The following is a 20174-nucleotide window of genomic DNA, read 5'->3' as shown; positions in this document are numbered from 1 at the left end:
CTTGACGCTCCTCTCTTTCATGAGCTAACCTTACTTTCTCAAGTTCTCGCTCAGCTTCTTTCTCTGCCCTCACTGCCTCTCTTTCAGCCCTAGCAGACTCTCTCTCAGCTCTCATTGCCTCCTGCTCCTGACGCCACACCTCTAAACAGTCCTTGACGCTTGACCCTTTCGCGATAAGCTCGGTCATCCATTTCGGCATATGTGACATTGTGAAAGTTTATGCACTGAAACATACAAAAATAAGAAATATCAAAGTCAAAATTTCTAACATGCAAAAACAAGAAAATCTTTTGATTTATGCAAGCTCAGATGCATCCCACCGCTGCCACCATTTGTGAGGATGTGTGATTATGCATCCTGATGAACTTACATAAATCAACAGAACAAGTATGAAATTTTTAACAAAATATTTAATAACAAAATAAAATAAAATTAAACAGAAAATTCAACGAGAAAAAACCAAACAAACAAAAATATACAAATTAAATAATGAAATGAAGGAAAAGTCTATATAGTCAGCCCGGTTCCTGTGCACGTGGTGTTTAAGAACCCTCAGGTGAACACGTGGTTACAGTCAGGTTTAGGTATATCGGCAACCACCAGAACTAAGTTGAAGTACATGTAGAAAGTTCACATCCTGCACGGGTCTATCGAGGCTTCATTAGACGCAAGTTTTCCTTGGAAATGTAAATAACCCATGGCCTCGTCCACGCTGATTGGAGGTTTCTTTCAATAAACTCAATAAACAGAATATAAGTTTTCAAATGACACAAATTATATAAATATCAAACTTTCACAATGTTAAGTTAAAGCACGTATCTGCATTGACGATTATAAATTGGTAAAACTGCGAGGATCACCCTCAGGTATAAATTCATAAGTAGTTTTAGAGATGTGTCGAAAGGGCCGCCGTAGTTCACTCACTCACTGTAGAACAGCGGTCTCTATAAATTATCCCATGAAAATGGAAACGGCTACTCATAAATACAGGAGCCGGAAATATTTCAGCACCCAAGAACCCTCCTTCCCTGACAGGAATTGACGTTCTGTAGGGACGGGGAAATTTACAGCAAAACAAGGCAGAAAAGACCCTGATAAAATAAACGAAAAGAAAAACATACTACCGAAAACCTATTCAAACACGTGTGGTTAAAACGTACAAAAATGGGTTGTTTAAATACCAGATGTTTTTCTAAAACAGGCCCCTGAGCACTAGACGGGATGACGACCACGTCTATCGGCTGATGTTCCCGGGTACTGCCCGTGCATACTTTTACCAACTATTTAAGGTATCAACGAGGGGCTCCCCACAGGATTGATATGTTACCACGGTAACCAAGGGTCAAAGTATTAAAACAAGGGGCTCTCCAAAGGATAAACCGAAAAGGTGAACCAAGGGGAATTATAATTATACACAACGAATTTTAGTTTGTTACAGACAGAAAACATCGTTACTCGTGCGGGTAATTTACCTTGTCAGTGGATAATCCATGCAGTGGGGCCTCGCTGGAGTGACTACAAGGACAAAGAAGAAGCTCTGCAGAGTTTGTACAAAACGGTCGGCAACATCCTTTCAACGGCGAGTGAACGTCAAATGATATCAGTGGTCATGCCGCCTATAAGTTCAGGTCAGTCAATTCTTACTTTTTGACCTTTGATAATGCAATTTCTTATATGATAAATTGTAAAGAAAATTTTAAGGGTTTTTTTTTTAGCTCAACTGAGCTGAAATCTCAAGTTGGCTATTCTGATCACATTTTGTCTGTCGTCCGTCTGTAAACTTTTCACATTTTTAACATCTACTCAAAAACCACTGGGCCAATTTCAACCAAGCTTTGCACAAAGCATCCTTAGCCTTAGGGGATTCAAAGTTTTGAAAAATTAGGGCCACGCCTTTTTGCAAAGGGAGATAATAAGGAATTTGAAAATTTTCGAGAACATTTCAAAAATCTTCTTCTCACGAACCATAATCAGCCAGGAAAGCTGAAACTTGTGTGAAAGCATCCTCAGGTAGTGTAGATTCAAAGTTGTGAAAATCATGATCCCCAGGGTCATGAGGGTAGGATGGAGACACAATGGGGGTTCAAAGTTTTACAAAGGAATATATAGAATAAATTTTTAAAAATCTTCTCAGAAACTAATCAGCCAGAAAATCTGAAACCTGTGTGGAAGCATCCTCAGGTATTGTAGATTCAAAGTTATGAAATCATGATCCCCAGGGCTAGGGTGGCGCTACAATCTGGAGTCAAAGTTTAAAATAGGAATGTATAGAGTAAACTTTTAAAAATCTTCTTCTCAGAAACTATCAGCCAGGAAAGCTGAAACTTGTGTGGAAGCATCCTCAGGTAGTGTAGATTCAAAGTTGTGAAAATCATGATCCCTAGGGGTAGGGTGGGGCCACAATGGGGAGTCAAAGTTTAACATAGGAATGTATAAAGTAAACTTTTAAAAATCTTCTTCTCAGAAACTATCAGCCAGGAAAGCTGAAACTTGTGTGGAAGCATCCTCAGGTAGTGTAGATTCAAAGTTGTGAAAATAATGACACCCCCTGGAGTAGGGTGGGGCCACAATTGATGGGGGGGGGGGGTCAAAGTTTTACATATGAATATGTAAAGTAAATCTTTAACAATCTTCTTCTCAGAAACTAATCAGACAGATGATTCTTTATAATTGTTAAGACTTTGGCCCAGGACAATTCTTCGGCCTCACAAGAAGGTTAAGAGTTTGATGTAGCTTTGTATCCCATATACATATATAAACAATTGTTAAGGATGTTTTTGACAACTGCAATACGCAACATGTGATATGACTATAAAATCATCCTGTTAGAAAAGGGACTAATGATTATAAACATAAGAATATCCAGGGGGAAAATGCATTTTATTTATACAGGATCTACATGTATTATTTTACATTGTTTAGATAGTTTGTATTATGACTCCATTAAGCTGATTTTATCATACCTATTGTTCCTCAGATGAGCAATGTGGCCCATAGGCCTCTTGTTTATAATTTTTATCTCAGGAATATTCGGTCAGGTTAGTCAAGTCTTACTCCCTGACATTTGATGATTGAATTTATTATTTAATTTATTATTTAATAAATTGAATAATTAAAATTGGGTTTTTTTTTCAATAATTCTTTTTTCAGGAAAATTCGGATTTCCAAAAGGGGCATGTGCTGCAATGTACGTAAAGGCATTGCTTGATTTTTCGGAAGAATATCAAAAAGCGAAGGTGGAAAAATTTCACATTGTAGACAACAAATCGGACATGCTGGATTTGATATGCGAAGAATATGAAGAAGGATACAAAAAAGGAAGAAAATATCTGGAACCAAAAAGATTTCTTGAGAGAATACAAATACTTTCAAATATAAAGATGAATTAAATGAATAATATTTTTTTTCTAATGCTGAAAATACCAATACCTTTCTTTTGAATACATAACTTAGAGTGTTCTAAATTTTCTAAAATGTTTATTGAGGAAAATTCAACAAGTTTAATTTACTGTGAATGAAATCTTGAAAGTTCAAAGGGAAATGTTCATAAATTCACATAGGTTAATATTATTGTTCCCCGGACTAGAGATTTTGACCCTAGGGCGGTGCCAAAATGGTCAGATAATGTCAATACATGTTAAAAAAAACCCCTTCTTTACGTATACTGAAACTGAACCATAACCGACTGCATATATATATATATATATATATATATATATATATATATATATATATATATATATATATATATATATATATCCAAATCACAAAAGTATTTTCTCAGTGTCCGGTAAAAATATAATAAAAGAAAAAAAGCAGTTTTGCAGTTAGTGTTGCTTTTTTTTCTTTTATTATGTATATATATATATATATATATATATATATATATATATATATATATATATATATAAAGCCTTTTACCAAAATTGTGAATTTCGTGAACCACAGGGTGAGATAATTTTCTGCAGTATGTGGCCAAAGTGGTCATATAGTGTTAATTATTAATTTTATTATTATTATTTATTAATTATTGATGATATACCTGTAAAAGCTATCTTGTCAGTAAACAAATGATGTGAAAATTATTTCCTATCAAAAGAGTCTTGCACTTTTTCAATATCCGGTCATGCACTCATTAAAGTTGTAGATTCCATTGTCTTTGATGCAAGATTACAGGTAGGGGAGGGGTTGTCAATACAATATTTAAGATTGTTTTGTACTCCAGGAAAAAGCTTCATTATGACATTCCGTTACAGATCTGTTTATGGACTATTGTACATAGGTGACTGATGAGGCCTGTTGGTCTCCTTTTTAGCTCACCTGAGCTATCAGCTCAAGTGAGCTTTTCTGATCACATTATTTTTGTCTGTCGTCCGTCTGTCTGTCCGTCTGTAAACTTTTCACATGGGGCTTCAAACAAAGCACCCTTAAGAAAAGGGAATTCAAAGTTTGAAAATGAAGGACCACGCACTTTTACAAGTGGAGATAATTAGAAATTATTGAAAATTTTCGTGAAATTTTAAAAAATCTTCTACACAAGAACCATTAAGCCAGGAAAGCTGAAACCTATGTATAAGCATCCTCAGGTGGTTGAGATTCAAAGTTGTGAAAATCATGGCCCCCGTGGGTAGGGTGGGCACCACAATGGGGGGGGGGGGGGGGGGCTCGAAGTTTTACATAGGACCATATAGAGAAAAATCTTTTAAAATCTTCTTCTTATATACCAAGCAGCCAGGAAGACTTAAACTTATGTGGAAGAATCTTCAGGTAATACTCTTTAAAAGTTGTGAAAATCATGACCTTAAGGGGTAGGATGGGGCAAAACTGGGGATCGAATTTTTACATAGGAATATATAAAGTAAATCTTTAAAAATATTCTTCTCAGAAATCAATCAGCTACGTAAGCTGAAACTTCTGTCGGAGCATTCTCAGGTAGTGTAGATTTAAAGTTGTAAAAATTATGACCCACGAGGGTAGGATGGGGCTGCAATTGGGGGGGGGGGGGGGTGAATTTTTACATGAGTATAGAGTAAATCTTTAAAAATCTTCTTCTCCGAAACCAATCCGCCAGGAAAGATGAAACCTGTGGGAAGCATCCTGAGGTAGTATAGATTCAAAGCTGTGAAAATCTTGACCACCGGGGTTGGGTGGGGCTACAGTGGGGGATTTGATTTTTACATAGGAATATATAGATAAAATTAAAGTCTTTAGTAATCTTCTTCTCAGAAACCAATAGGCCAAGAAAGCAGAGACTTTTGTGGAAGCATCATCAGGTAGGGTAATTTCAAATGTGTTCAAATCATGATCCAAGGGGAGGGATGGGGTCATGGGGGTTAAATTTTTACATAGGTAAATATAGAGAAAAGTCTTTTAAAATCTCCTTTTAAAACACCATTTGCTTACTTAAGCTGTAATTTTAGTGGACACAACTTCAGATAGTGTAGATTCAGATTCGTTAAAATTTAAAAATCAAAATCTTAAGGAGTAGGATGCATATGGGGCCACATTGGGGATCCAATTGTACAAAGGAAAATATTTTAAATCTTAGCAAAAACTGAAATGTTATCACTTATCGTTTTAATAATGTGCAAGCATTTTTACATATTACTAATTATTTCAAATTGTTTAAACTCTGGTCCCTGGACGATTCTTGTATCCCAGAAGGGGTTCATAGTTTGATGTAGGTCTAAATCCCAAATATAAACAATTGTTTAGGATCTTTTTTAGAACTGCAATGCTCAATATGTGATATGACTATAAAATCATCATGTTAGAAAAGGGCTGGATTCTAAACATAAGAAGTTTGAGGGGGGGGGGGGGGAATGAATTTCTATTAATACAGAATGAACATGTATTTTACCACTTGTCCAGATATTTTGTTATATGACTCCATTAAGCTGATTTTATCATGCCTATTGTTGCTTAGGTGAGCGATGTGGCCCATGGGCCTCTTGTTATTTGTTTTTATTTGTTGTGAATTTTGTGGTGTATTTAGATGTACCCTTTTTATATAACTAAACGAAAGTGGGTTTTGTGTATATATGTCTTTTTCAAATCCCATATTAGTTTTTTCACTATATACGAAGTATTATACTTCCATGATCAGCACTTAATTTACTTTTACTTTTCGCACATTGAACTTCGTTATGTATTATATAATTTTATTAACATACACTTAGTTGCCACGAATGTATTTGCATGAAGAGTCACAGTGGTTAAAAAGTTTTTGAAACCTAAGAATCCGCAACAAAAAAATAATTCTTTGAAAAAGAAAGATGATGCTGGCGTCTATTCAATCACTGCATGATAACTTTTTTTTTTTATAAGTTTACAGCATTGATGTTGATTTAGAAGTATTTCTTTAGAATAATGTAACAGTAAAAAAAAAACTCGCTAAGCACAGGGAAGAACATTCCAGTTTTGATCACCGTGCGTAATTTCAAGTTGGACATGAGAGTTCAATCACATGAATGAGAACAAAGATACTAGCTTAGTTTCCATGCAGGTGAAAAAAATGTTAACAAATATGTTATTAACTATAACAGAAGAACCTTATTCAAAATCATCAAGGCAAGCCCTTCTTCTTTCAAACTTGTTCTTGAAAATTACCATAAATGAACATTTGCTAGCTAAGTTATTTTGTTTCATGTATATTTTGGCTTATTTCACATTGTCCATTTAATACTTACAAATTATGTATTTTTTCCCCTGTTTGTTATAATAATATACGTAGTATACATAATACATGTTAAAAAGGAAAATATGTTGTTTATATATATCTTGTCAATGCTAATCTAATATTAGTCAATGCTAAACTAATAATAATCTATAGTTGCCTTTCATTTAAATTTATAAAAAGGATTAATTAAATTTCTCTGCGAGAATAAAAATAAACATCTTTTAAATGTTCAAGGCAGACGCATCATAGTTTTCTTTTATTAATAACAGTTTTAATATATTTTCGTAGTTTTTGGGTTTTTTTTGAAAATCCAAGAAATCATTAAATTGTCTACTCAACCAGGCAAGTTGCCTCGGTTTACAAAGTAAAAGGGACGAATAGATAATGAAAGAACTAATTCTCTTTTAAAGTATTGATTTTTCTATTGAAAATGTAAGAAAAATGTACATTCCCAAAACAGATATAGGTATTGGCCAGCCGCCTATTGTTCCCTGTTTTGCCCTACATCTCTAGAATCTAAAACCTTTGATCTATCTCATGAAACCCTTAAGTTCATTGATCCGCCCCTGCTTCTGCCATTAGAGCCGTATCTGTACGTATATCACTGCATGTGCGTAAACTATGTTATATTTAACTTTCGGTTTGTTTTCCTTGTACAAACACCCGAGAACAAAGTATACCTAAATCCTCCTTCGATATGTTTATTGACGAGGACTCGAGATCTAAACTGATTAACCTGTTTACCTCCAACGTGTCTCGATCAATACAAAAGGTACGTGTGTGTCTTCATAATTAAATGTATATTTATGAACATTATGTCATAGTAAACATTTCATATAAAGTATGAACTGAATAATATTTTGAAAGAGAAAGAACATTCTGTAACAATTTCCTGGTATTCATTTTCTACTTTCGATTTACAATAGGCATAATTAAATACATTCATGGCTTCTGTGGATAACTCTGGAAACCTTTCTGTCATCGATTCCGACGACGAATTAGATGACGGAAAGACTGCCTCGGGAGTCAAGCCAGGGGTCACACATGCCGACACAAAAAAAGGTGTGTAAAATGATAAGGGGTCAAATTTCAGAGTACTTAGACTATATAGGAATGGGTATAAGTGTGAATTGCTATTCTGGCGACCAATATGAGCAAATATCTACATGTCTGTTCAAAATGTGGGCCTATATGAGAATCTCCGTTAATAAAATGTCGTTTTGATACACACAATATTATATATAATACGCGTACTCTTCATTTTATTTTATCATTTTAATGTTTTGCGCCAGTTTTAGACACCTTTTAGAAAAAGTAATATAAATTATTGATCTATTAATAATTAATAAACTAGAATGTAAGGGGCCTTATGAACAAGTCATACAACAAATTAAACGATTCATTTTTTCTCAAACAAATTGATAGTTTTGATATTACTTTTTTTGCAGAAACATATGTAGGACATGACCAGTGTATTCATAAGATTGTAAATTACTGTTTTCATTTTTAGATCTGCATTTAAGTACAAAAATAGAACATTTGGAGACCTTGTTATGCTATGTGAGTTCAAACCTAACCAATTTTAAGATTTGAAGAACACAAAATCTGACTGTCAATGGATTGAAATAGCGAAAGATTTTTTTTCAATCTAGATCAAGATTTATTTATCTGCATGTTGTATATATGACCCAAAAAAAAAACATTCGTCTTATTGCAAAGGTACAACCATAACATTCTTGTTTGTATCGGAAATGGTTTTTAAAGTAAATGTACATAAAGTTTTTGTAATCACTTCATTGTTTACAAATGCATTTGAAAGTTCAATTTCAAATGTTAGCGGTCTTGAGTGACGAAGCAATCAGAGTTTCAACCTTTGTAGAATTTTGATAAACCATTGTAACAATTTGCTGGAGGAAATAATGAAATTCAAGGTCAACCATCAAAGGTCGAGGTCATACAGGGATCATTGTAAAAATAAAAAGGAAGGGGGCTTCTTATGTACAGTATGATTACAGCAAATTTAATACCGTATAACGGGTAATTTTTACTGCTCTGATTTTCACGAATTTGTCTTAAAATAGGGCGATTTGAATTTTTACGCGTATTTTACGAATTGGACATATCCGTAAAAAATTAAAATAATCTGTGGTAAAAGGGGGGAAATTTTCACTGTGACTTTGTTACAGTTAACACACATACAAATCAGAAAATCGTTTTTCTGTTAACGAGTTCCTAATTATTATGATTGTGTTTATTCATTTACCTTTATTTCATATGTGATATACACTTTCCTTATTCCTATTACAGTGGAAGCAAATTGAAAGTGGGGAGGGGGGGCTAGACTTATCCTCAGAAATCTTGACAAAACCAAAATCCAGAAATCCTGAAAATGGGGGGGGGGGGGCTAGTGTACCTGTAACTCCAACTTTTCAATATTTCAATATGTTTTCAAGGTCAATTTCAGATCAATTATGTTTACTGCGAGAAAAAGTGGGGAGGGGGGCTAAATATTATGCTATGCGCCTAATGGTTAGGTCTAACTTTGCAAAAAAGTGGTTCTGACGCCTGTGTATTAATCTTGGTATCACCATTGATGTACACCATGTGCTCGTCTCAGTTCGATTTACCGGGAAAAAAAGAAAGACAACTCCAATTCAAATTTTTTTTCTCTCTCTCTCTTTCTTTCTATCAAACCAATAGAGACAACTCCATCTCAAAAATCAAAGTTTTATGACATAAAACACAGGAAAAATCGCAAGATTAAAATCCAATGAATATGAAATAAAATCCTAGATAAACTAAAGTATAATGGTGCAATAAGAAGGTATATGTTGCAGAATTTTTTAGCAGATAAGTTCTCAAAGGTCGTAAGGTTAAGATCAAGGGACAAGGACACATTGAACCTCCCACGCCCGAAAAAAGGAGATGTGGCCTCAATACATACATAAAAATATATTGTCTATTGTATATACTAATGAGATTTCATATTTTAAAAGGTCAAAGGTTAAAATGCCAAGGTCAAATAACGGGAAAGGTCACAAACACCAAAAAATCGGTGTTATTTCGTATGTGTTAGTGAAATTAATAAAATTCAGAGGGGAATTACTGCTAGGAGGGGACGTAGGATCCTTTCAGTATGATAGATTGAAGAAGCCTCTGAGTGAACTCAAGACATTGGTAAAAGTTTCAAGTCCCTGTCTATTATGGTTTCAGAGGGATATCAATAACAAGCATTTCCTACTCAAAGGGCAAAATCTATGTAACTATTTCAAGGTAGGAGCTAAAGGGCTACATTATGAAATGTCCTAAAAAGTCCTACTACATTCATGAGTAAGTTTTTCTAACTACCACCGTAACCAAAGGGATATAAAAACTCATTGATACACAGAGTTTTGAATGACCTTGATCTTTATGTTATTTTGATCGGCCAAGGTTGACACATAAATAAACGCATTCTATTCTAGTTTCCAAAATACATCAAATCAGAAGATCAGAAATTAATCTGCAAGAGCTTGCCTGTTTTAGACCTCGCTACCAATTATTTGACAACATATTTGTTGAAATTGATTTTTTTTTCTGGTCAGAAAGTCATTTATAGCCTTTTCACAAATGCAAGAAAATTGTCCTTTCTACTATACTTTATTTTATCAAACAAAATATACAACATGACCAAGTTGTACATGTGTATATTTTATTTGATAATTGATTCATATGCACTGAGAGTGAAAAGGAGATATAGAAAATAAGAGGATATATTTTAGTTACAAAATTGAAAATAAAGTATATCAGGAAGGACAACATTTTTTTTAATTTAGAGAGTTGAGGAAATAATAGATTTTTCACATAATATACTTACATCTTTAAAAAAAAAATTAAGTGTATCTTTCCTCTCTATGTTCTGTTATGAATTATTCTGTATGGTGAACAAACAGACAGAAATCATTTCACTAGCATGAATACATTTGGTCAAGTCATAATTAGTTTCATACGTTATTTTACTTTTTTTTTCAATCAGGCTAAAGATTTAATTGCTCAAGTAAAATAACGCCTCCATTTTACAAGAAAGTTTGGAAATTCTCCATTTTATGTTACACAATTCATTTTTTTAATGAAGTGGTGACAACAATAATTGAATGCACCATGCAATGTTTTTTTCATGTTATAAAGGCCCCAAGAGCATAAAAACACTTGTCTTAGTTGGTCCCGTGACAAATTTTTAAAAAAAGGAATGGATAAGAAAACATACACATAAAATCGTTTTTATTGAAATATTGTCCCCACTTGTATATTGATTATATGTTAGTCATTTGTTGGTTTTGTTTTACCTTTTTCATATAGAACAAGAATCCAAGCTTGAAAACAGTGGGATACCATCGGTAAGATAAAAATTTAACTTCCTTGGTCATGGGGTGTAGGGACGGATCTATAAATGTTTATACTCATCCTCCATATGACATTCCGAATCCGTAACATTTTGATATTTTTAAGCTTTAGCTTATTTATTTAACCAAAAAAATAGGAAACTCTCATTTATAGCCGCTTTCGCTTTCATATGAACATTTTTCGCCGCGATCATCTTTTATCATTGTGCATACGGGATGTTTCTTTTTTATCGTCTCGTAACAAAAACATACATTTATAGTTTTTAAGTATATTGATAACAAAAATCAGAAACAGTCACAAATGTAAACACTTAGATCACACAGAAATACCTTGTTTGTCATGCTGGAATATTGATAAATATTATATGTGAGTTAACAGGCATTGTGCTCGCCGTAAACTGTTTCCTAAAAATTTTAATATAGAAATTTTAAAGCCTTAAATACACTAATGAAATTAAAAGTATGTAAATTTTTGTTGTTAGAAAAATAAATAGTAAGATATTTGTATTTTAATAAATACAAACGTGATTTGAATTGAACTTATCTAATAAAATATTTTCTGACGTTAAAATCACAGTCAAGAATTCCAGTTAATAAAGTAATTCAATTTTTAAAGGAAAAAAATAAAACGTCAAAATTTTATATTTTAGCGTGAACTGACGAAAAAAATATTCAATGAACTGGAAGCTCGAAAGCTGTTGATGTTTTACAACGATGAATTGCATAAAAGCAAAGTTGAAATGTCTATTTCGAAAGAAGAAGGAAAGGAATCGGTTACATTGTCTTCCCGTAATCCCACCTTATTAGTCACTGAGAAGCAGAGGCTAGGGAATCTATTAGATAGTATCAAATTTCAAAAGATGATGTCTACCTGTAAGCCACAGAATGAAATTGACAGCATCATAGAATCGCAAAACTTAAAGCTTCTACTGAGTAAAGATGAAAATGGACAGTTTGTTTTATACTTCAAGGACCCATTAGAATATGAAAAACTGAAGTCTTCAATGAAACCGAGTTCTTCTACGAGAAGACGAAACAGATCATTTCAATCTTCTGAAAACGCCAGTCCTTCTTTGGCATCAGCTAATAAAGACAATGATGAGTATGAAAGTGGATTAAAGTGGCAATCAAAAAACGAAGATGACATTCATGAAGTTTCAAGGGAAGAGGACAATAGTTCTTCCACCACATTTTTAGGAGAAAATGTCCAGGTCAGAAAAGAAATCAGACAAAATGGAATATGCACAAAAATATATGAAGGATCGATCATCAAAGCTAAGGTAGAGGCCATAGTAAACGCTGCAAATGAATATCTTGACAATTGTGGTGGAGTTGCTGAGGTCATTTCAAAGGCTGCCGGTAGAGAGGTTGATAGGGAATGCAAAGACAAAATGAGAAAATGGACAAAAATTAAAGTGACAGAAAACATCGTTACTCGTGCGGGTAATTTACCTTGTCAGTGGATAATCCATGCAGTGGGGCCTCGCTGGAGTAACTACAAGGACAAAGAAGAAGCTCTGCAGAGTTTGTACAAAACAGTCGTCAATATCCTTAAGACAGCGAGTGAACGTCAAATGAAATCGGTAGTCATGCCGCCTATAAGTTCTGGTCAGTTAATTCTTACTCTCTCACGTTTGATGATATAACATGTTATTTAGATAAAAAGTTTTATGAAATATAAATATTTCTACAATATTTCTTCAATTTCAGGGATTTTTGGAGTTCCAAAACAAGCATGTGCTGCAATGTACATAAAGGCGTTGCTTGATTTTTCGGAAGAATATCAGAAAGCAAAGGTGAAAGAATTTCACATTATTGACAACAAATCAGACATGCTGGATTTGATATGCGAAGAATATGAAGAATGTCACAAAAACGGAAGAAAATATCTGGAACCAAAAAGAGTTCTTGAGAGATTACAAATACGTTCGTATAAAACTGCTGTCTGGTCGAAAAACAGTAATTTGAATCCAAGCAATAATTTTAGGACAAACACAAGGAGGGCTGAGAGTAGTAATAACGCCCTTCCGAGTGCAGTGCATGGAGGTCAACGTTTTCAAAAATATACATTGAAAGAAATTAGACCGGATGAATTTACTATAGGTGACAAATTGAATGTTGTCGTATATACGGGGAATATCCTTAAATTAACAGACGTTAATATTCTTGTATGTGCCGAAGGGAAAGAAAAAAATGTTTCCGGGAGAATTTCAAAAACGATTTTTGAGACAGTTACTCCTAAGAAGAAAAAACAGATTAAAAACATTCTTTCTGGAAGAATTTCTTTTTCGGACGTATTACAGACAGACTTTGGTGTAGATAATTACGATATGATATTTTTTGCTATCGTGAGACGGTTTGGAGATGACACACCACGACCAGAAGACTTAACGTTGTTGAAAACTACAACAAACAATGTATTAGAAAAGGCTAATAAGCGAAAGAAATCAGGAAGAAATAGCTCACATTTGTCAATTGCAATACCCCTTCTTGGTACAGGTAAGATTATATGCATCAAGAATAAATAGACATATTTTATCAGATACTTATGGCAGCGAATGTTTGAATTTTTTTATTATAGGCTCTACCAAAGAAGTGGGCTCTCTACAATATTATGCAAATGTTATGTGTGATTCTATTGTGGACTTCAGAAAGCACATAGAGGACAAAACAAGGCTTCGAACCATACATTTAGTAAATTTCAACGAATCGGCAACAAAAGCATTAGTCCAGGCCTTTAAATCTCGTTTGTCATTACAAACAGTGGGACAAAACCCACTGAACCCCTCGTCCAGAAATGCATTAAATCCAAATGCTAAGCGATTCGATCCTTCAAAGTATGACTGGAAAGATGAGTGGAAGGCAATAGTAAAGCCCAAGTACGATTTTGAAAGCTTTATTAAAAGAGTTGAGGGACAGATGCAAACAGTACAAGAGGTTGCGAAGAATAACGGTATTGGTGCAAGTGGTAACTTGGTAGTCATTGAATCAGATGAAGAGAGTGAGACGGAGCATTCAACGGAAGTCGCTTGTTCAGATGTAGAAAAAACAGAGGTTAACAAAAGTGTTGACCCTGATAATGACGATTTTGTGTCGGAAGACTCGTCATTGGCTTGTGTAATTTGTATGGACACAGAAATGGAAGATCCTGTTATATTGAAGAAATGCCATCATCAATTTTGTCGAGATTGCATTGAAGATTATTTCTCACACAAACCAATTTGTCCAGTTTGCAACACGGTATATGGTGACTTATTTGGAAACCAGCCGTCCGGAACAGCCACTGTATATAAGGATTATGCTTCATTACCAGAGTTTTCTTGTTCTACTCTCATCATAGATTACAATATCCCAGATGGAAAACAAACGGTATATAAAATGTGATTCTAAATACATTAACCGGTTTGTTAAATTTCAGTTATAATTTTACATTTATACTTTTTTCAGGAAGAGCATCCGAATCCAGGTCAGCTATTTACAGGTGTTTCCCGCCAAGCTTATCTTCCTGATAATGAAGAAGGAAATAAGGTTCTCGGCATGCTCGAGAAAGCATTCAAGCATCGCCTGATTTTCACGGTTGGATTTTCTCGTACTTCCGGTAAAGATAATGTGGTCACATGGAATGATATTCATCACAAGACAAGAAGAGAAGGAGGACCTGAGAAGTATGTGAAAGAATTAACTAAGATACGGTATACTCATAAACTATTGTCCGCCTGTCAGGGTTTGTTGTATATATGTCTGTTAACGTTTTAAATTTTCAACCTTCCCAACTCACTTAGCTTAACAGTACATGTATTGCAATTCAATTTGACATAAAATGCTCTAAGGTAAAGGATATGTATGTTTGAATAAAAGGCAAGGTCCCCGTCAAGAAAATATTATTAGAATTATGTAAAGACAAGGTGGATTTTTGTTTAAAGAATATTCTTAAGAACCAGATACAAGTAATATCAAAACTTCACTCTACATCTTGGAAATAATTGTCGAACGAAGATAAGTGTATTGACGTTTCAAGTTTGTTTTCCCAATCGATCAGAAATGGGCTACATTCTTGTGGAAAATTGTAATGATTTTCCAATTTTATATGTTTTAATATGTCAGCGTGATAGATTTATTTTGATGAATTTTTTTGAAAATGGGTAACTACGTCATTGAGAGGCAACTGTGGTATCTGATTTTAAATTTAGATTCGTAGCAAAATAGTAAACTTCAAAGACCAGAGGCAAAAATTTGAGACTAAAAACTTATATAGCTCTTTTAAAGAGCCATGGTCACAATTTTCATTTTTATTGCTGACAGCCTCTAATGATATGGCAAATGCTTAACTAAAATTTGAATGTCCAGTTTTAAGCTACAAGCAAGATGCAAAGCCACAGTTATTCACTTTATAAACAATAATAGAGGGCGGAAGAATATATATTAGGTTTATAAAACCAAAAAAAAAGTATGATATTTTGTTCAAAAAAATTTAGATTTTAAAATTAATAATAATGACTAAAATATCAATTGAAATAATGATCATGCGTTTCTCTGAAACGAAATTAAATTGTATTTAAGCAGCTTTTGTTTTGCATTTGCTAATATTCAGTCGGTTGAACGATTTGACTTGTGGGCCTAGAAAGTAAAAAGAAAATCAATTTGGTTTAATGTTGTCTTAAAAGAAATTAGACAAATTCAAATAATTTTAACTAATACATTGTATCATAGAACGTTACTGCAGATATTTTATTACTGTCTTATTCAGAATAAAAGTTAACTATAACATTAAGTAATGCAAGAAAATTCTTTTTTCATTTAGATTTGGATACCCTGATCCAGAATATATTGAACGGGTTAAAGATGAGTTGGCAGCGAAGGGAATAACAGAAAATTGAAAGTGTTCTCATCTCTTTAGGAGGCAGGAATAAATTTTAGAAGAAAAAAAACTCAGCAATAGATTATAGCAGTTTCATAATGTTTCATTTTGGTCAATTCATATAGTTTACATACCAGAAACACAAACTTTTTAAAAGTTTAAAAGCAGTTCAGTCTTATATCCAATATAGTTTTTGTTAATATTTTTTGTTCAAGAATCTAGTTTATTTTATATGAATTATATATTATCATTATATAATTATATGATTTAGAGAGTAAAGACGAATATACATTCAAAGCTTGAAGCTTTGATGGACTTCGTATCTTTTGTTTTGGTATTGGAAAGATGTACGAGAAAAAGGGTTCCAATAAATAATGATAAAGTTTTTGTCATGTTGAATTGTAAAAAAAATGGTATTGGTCTTAGTATTTTTTTTATCCAAAAGTGATTACTTGCCACAAAAACGAAAAGTTTGATGTTGTATCAATTAAGTGTTCTAGAATGATATTTATACATTGCATTGTACATATACAATCGACCGATGATCAAACCTTTTGTTTATTTCTTGTTTTTATTTGTTATATTTTCGCTACAGGTGATTATCTATCTTACATCTTCATGTTTTGAAAGAACTCTTTTTTATGTATTTGGATTTACATAATATGTATATGAGTTGACTGAATGAATGTGTATTTCTCTCAAACCATATCAATGGTACATGAGGTACAAAAACAAAAATATTTACAAAATTTAATGTAGAAATGCAGAGTCAAGTAAGGAAGAGTACAGAGTTAAATAAATCGAGCTTATATTTTTTTAACAAATGGACAATTTTTTTAATGAATCAATGTCATTGGTATTGAGTTGAAAATTTTGTAAACTTTTGTTACATGATAAACCATTTAAAAAATAGTTTTCATCATTAGCCCTATAAAGCGAAATGGTTTGTTTGTCTTTAGGTGGCACGGGACAGTTTTTTTTACTATTCATTGTAGCCAAGGGATGCATGTCTTCGGAACTCTGTAACTAGAATTTCCTCAGTTCCCATTCAGCACAAATACCTTTAATTCACTCTTTATAAGGCAATTTCTTAAGTAAATTACTACTCAAAACCTGTAAAATTCTCTACATACTTTTTTATGAGATTTTGACCCTTTATTTTGCTAATTTTTTTATGATTTTCAGCTTTTTAGACCTCCCCCAGCTAATTCCCTTCAGAGGGTTGTCCTCCGTACCGCGTGCATGTTGCACTATCACATGTGTCGTGTTAATTTACCTCCCGTCTGTAACTTGCAATTTCACTGTGTAAAGTCAACACAACAGTCATAGCCGCAGATTTCGCATTTTACTTCTGATTCTCATGTACCTAACATATGGGACCTACATATTGCATATCAATTTCAACAAGAGACACCCATCTAACTAATGCTAATCATTAAAAATCATTTTATGAATTTTAGCAACACTCATAAGCCTTCAAGTACAGCAACTCTCAATTTTACAAAAATATTGACGGGTACTTTATCCGAAACTGTCCCTTGCTACCTTAATTTTCGATTGCCAATTGATGAAAAGAGAGCGATTCATGTTATAAACCGTTCCATTCATTTCATCTTTTATTTTCAAGTTGTCTTCATATAAATTAAGTATTTACTAAATTATTTTGCAATTGATATTTTCTGCTATGATCGCAATTGTTGTATTCCGTATAGTTTGTTGTTGCGTTTGATTTGACGCCTTCGCTTCTTTTATTGTCCATCCACTTGAGCATGTACATCCTTTTTGCTGTTTTCTTTGGAACATTTCTCTCTGATAAGGGGAGAACGTGTGGGACTTTGATTCACATGACTGTTTCTACCGACGAGTTATACCGGTAGACTGTAAACGATTAATATGTATTCTTTTTTAATGATCTAATAATTGGAAAGCTGCTTTCCCTTAATCACGTGCGTCGCTAAATGCCATTCATATTTGATAAAGAATATAATCGTTTACTCCTTTAGTTTAGTGCGGGACCAGTGTAAAGCTGTGATGAATATTATAAATTGTTCACAAGAATATAGCATCTACAAGAGTTAGGATAATCATGCATTTTGATGACAGAGGCCCAGTGGTCATATATATACCCTGTTCCGAGTTGTTGCTTCCACCACTGTTTGCTTAATATTTCAATAAACATTAATACCTACGTGTTCAAACTACGTTCATCCACTAATATGAAAAATGTCCAGAATCTGTTTTGAAACACCCCCTCTACCGCTTTAGGTTTCAATACACAACTCAAATTAGAAAGTCTGCGAGGATTTTGCATTGCATCAGCCATAAAACAGCCCCGATGATAACGTTGAAAAATTGTGCAAGGCATTCCGAGTGATTTCCGAATGGTGGAAAGATGTAAACATTTTCATTTACAAATCTCCGTAAGAAATTGTTTTCGTTCCTGTGAATTTTTATGAGTGAAAAATAATGTGTCAATGAAGATATTTTGGATTTTTCTCTTTTATCCATTTCAACTGTATTTCTTTCGCTGATATGGGCGTTTATTTTAAATAAAAATCATCAAAAAGTGACGGAAGCAAGAACTTTGGACTGAGTATAGTTAAGATACCAAACTTTTGTAATGTATTACCTATTGGTCCAGATTTCGAGCGAAGGGTCAGCTCTGTGGTTCGTCTGGGAAAAGAACAAATATATTTTCATATATCGGATATGAAATCAGTTAATTTGAACTACGTGGTATTTACAATATACGCTGTACTACGATTTGTTTTTAAAAATTGGGCCCTGCCAGGGGCTCAAGGTTTGATCCAGGTATATGGATATATAAATAATTGTTTAAGATCCTCTTGATGACTACAATACTCAATGTGTGATATGACTATGAAATCATCCTATTACAAAAGGGGTCCAATGTTTAACGTAAGAATACCTTGATATTTTTTTTAATTTATACAGGATCTTTTCTATTACATTGTCAAGATATTTTGTATATGACTCCATGATTCTGATTTTATCAAGTGAGCGATGTGACCCATGGGCCTCTTGTTTATGCAGTAGATTATACATGTATACCTGCTTCCTTTAAGTCAGCTTGATGCTGTTTTGCTTCTAATCGAATTTCAACATTACATTTGTATTACACTGTACATTGTAATGCTTATAAATCAACATATCATGTGATATGATACATGTATGTGCTGTTGTATTATTTATGCTGACAGGTAATATAATACACCTTGTACTTTCGTTTTACATTCCTCGAAATAGTAGGGGTTATAATCATAATAAAGTAAGATGGCTTCGACAAAACTTGTGAATAGTTTCAGTTTGGACTATACAAATGGCAATAGAGGAAAAGGGACACTCGCTTTCTCTATACATGAAGGTTCGGTGATTCAGGCAAATGCAGAGGCGATAATCTCTGTCCTTGGCGGCGGTAGTACCGGAGGTTTATCAGAAGCAATCATTAAGGCAGCCGGAAGTGCAGTCTGTGATGAAATTGTTGCTAACAAAGCCAGAAAACTAACCGAAAACATTGTGACAAAGGCAGGGAATTTAAAGTGTAAATATATAATTCACTGTAATTGTCCAAAATGGAATGATTATGACGGTGGAAGCAAGAGAGTATGCCTAGATGATCTTTACATTACGGTCAAGAAGGCCCTAGTGGCAGCTTGTGACAAGGGACTGAAATCCGTCGCTTTGCCTCCAATAGGGTTAGGTAGGTTTGTGGCGTTAATGCTGTAAGTCTTGTAGGTTTCTTTAATATAAAAAAGTTTCTGGTTAGAAAATGAGTCAAGCTTAGTTAATTTTAATTGGTTAGGAGCATGGGTCTTATAGTGTTGAATCTACTAGATAGTGTAAATACATGTAAAATGCATGTGCTGTATTTACATCCACTCAGTAAATTCAGAATGTTCGCAATGGCAATAAAAACTAAAGTTATTCGTCGAATGCAAAATTGAATTTACGGAGTTTAATTAGGAGGCTTAATATTAATGACACTTCTTTTAAGAACAGGTACTTTAGAATGTTATTAGATTGGCACCCAATAAATAAGTTGTGAACGGGGTCTTGGATCGAAACGTTAATTTAAGGGGGCGTCTTTTATCGTTCCTTGTGTAATCTGTTGTTTTTTTTTAATTTTATTTTTTAGTTTGAGTAGGATCGATTAACCGGATTTAGTATTGCAGTTAGGTCATGAATAATGTCATATTAACGACATTGAATTTTTTCCACATTAATTGGTTCAATT

General features: G+C 33.5%; 1 protein-coding gene across 1 annotated transcript; it reads left to right on the top strand.

The window, feature by feature from the left end:
- Positions 1-7248: 7248 nt before the first annotated feature.
- LOC128180927 (uncharacterized) lies at positions 7249-20014 on the top strand. Its single transcript, XM_052849132.1, has 8 exons — positions 7249-7451; positions 7606-7741; positions 11018-11055; positions 11712-12669; positions 12772-13560; positions 13643-14430; positions 14509-14726; positions 15863-20014. The coding sequence occupies exons 2-8, from the start codon at positions 7624-7626 to the stop codon at positions 15936-15938; spliced, it is 2985 nt and encodes a 994-aa protein (XP_052705092.1). The 5' UTR covers positions 7249-7451; positions 7606-7623; the 3' UTR covers positions 15939-20014.
- The last annotated feature ends 160 nt before the right edge of the window (positions 20015-20174 follow it).

Source organism: Crassostrea angulata, chromosome 4 (genome assembly GCF_025612915.1).
Source record: "Crassostrea angulata isolate pt1a10 chromosome 4, ASM2561291v2, whole genome shotgun sequence".
Classification (NCBI taxonomy): domain Eukaryota; kingdom Metazoa; phylum Mollusca; class Bivalvia; order Ostreida; family Ostreidae; genus Magallana; species Magallana angulata.
Note: the sequence above shows the minus strand (reverse complement) of the source record. Positions and strands in the feature narration are given on the sequence as shown.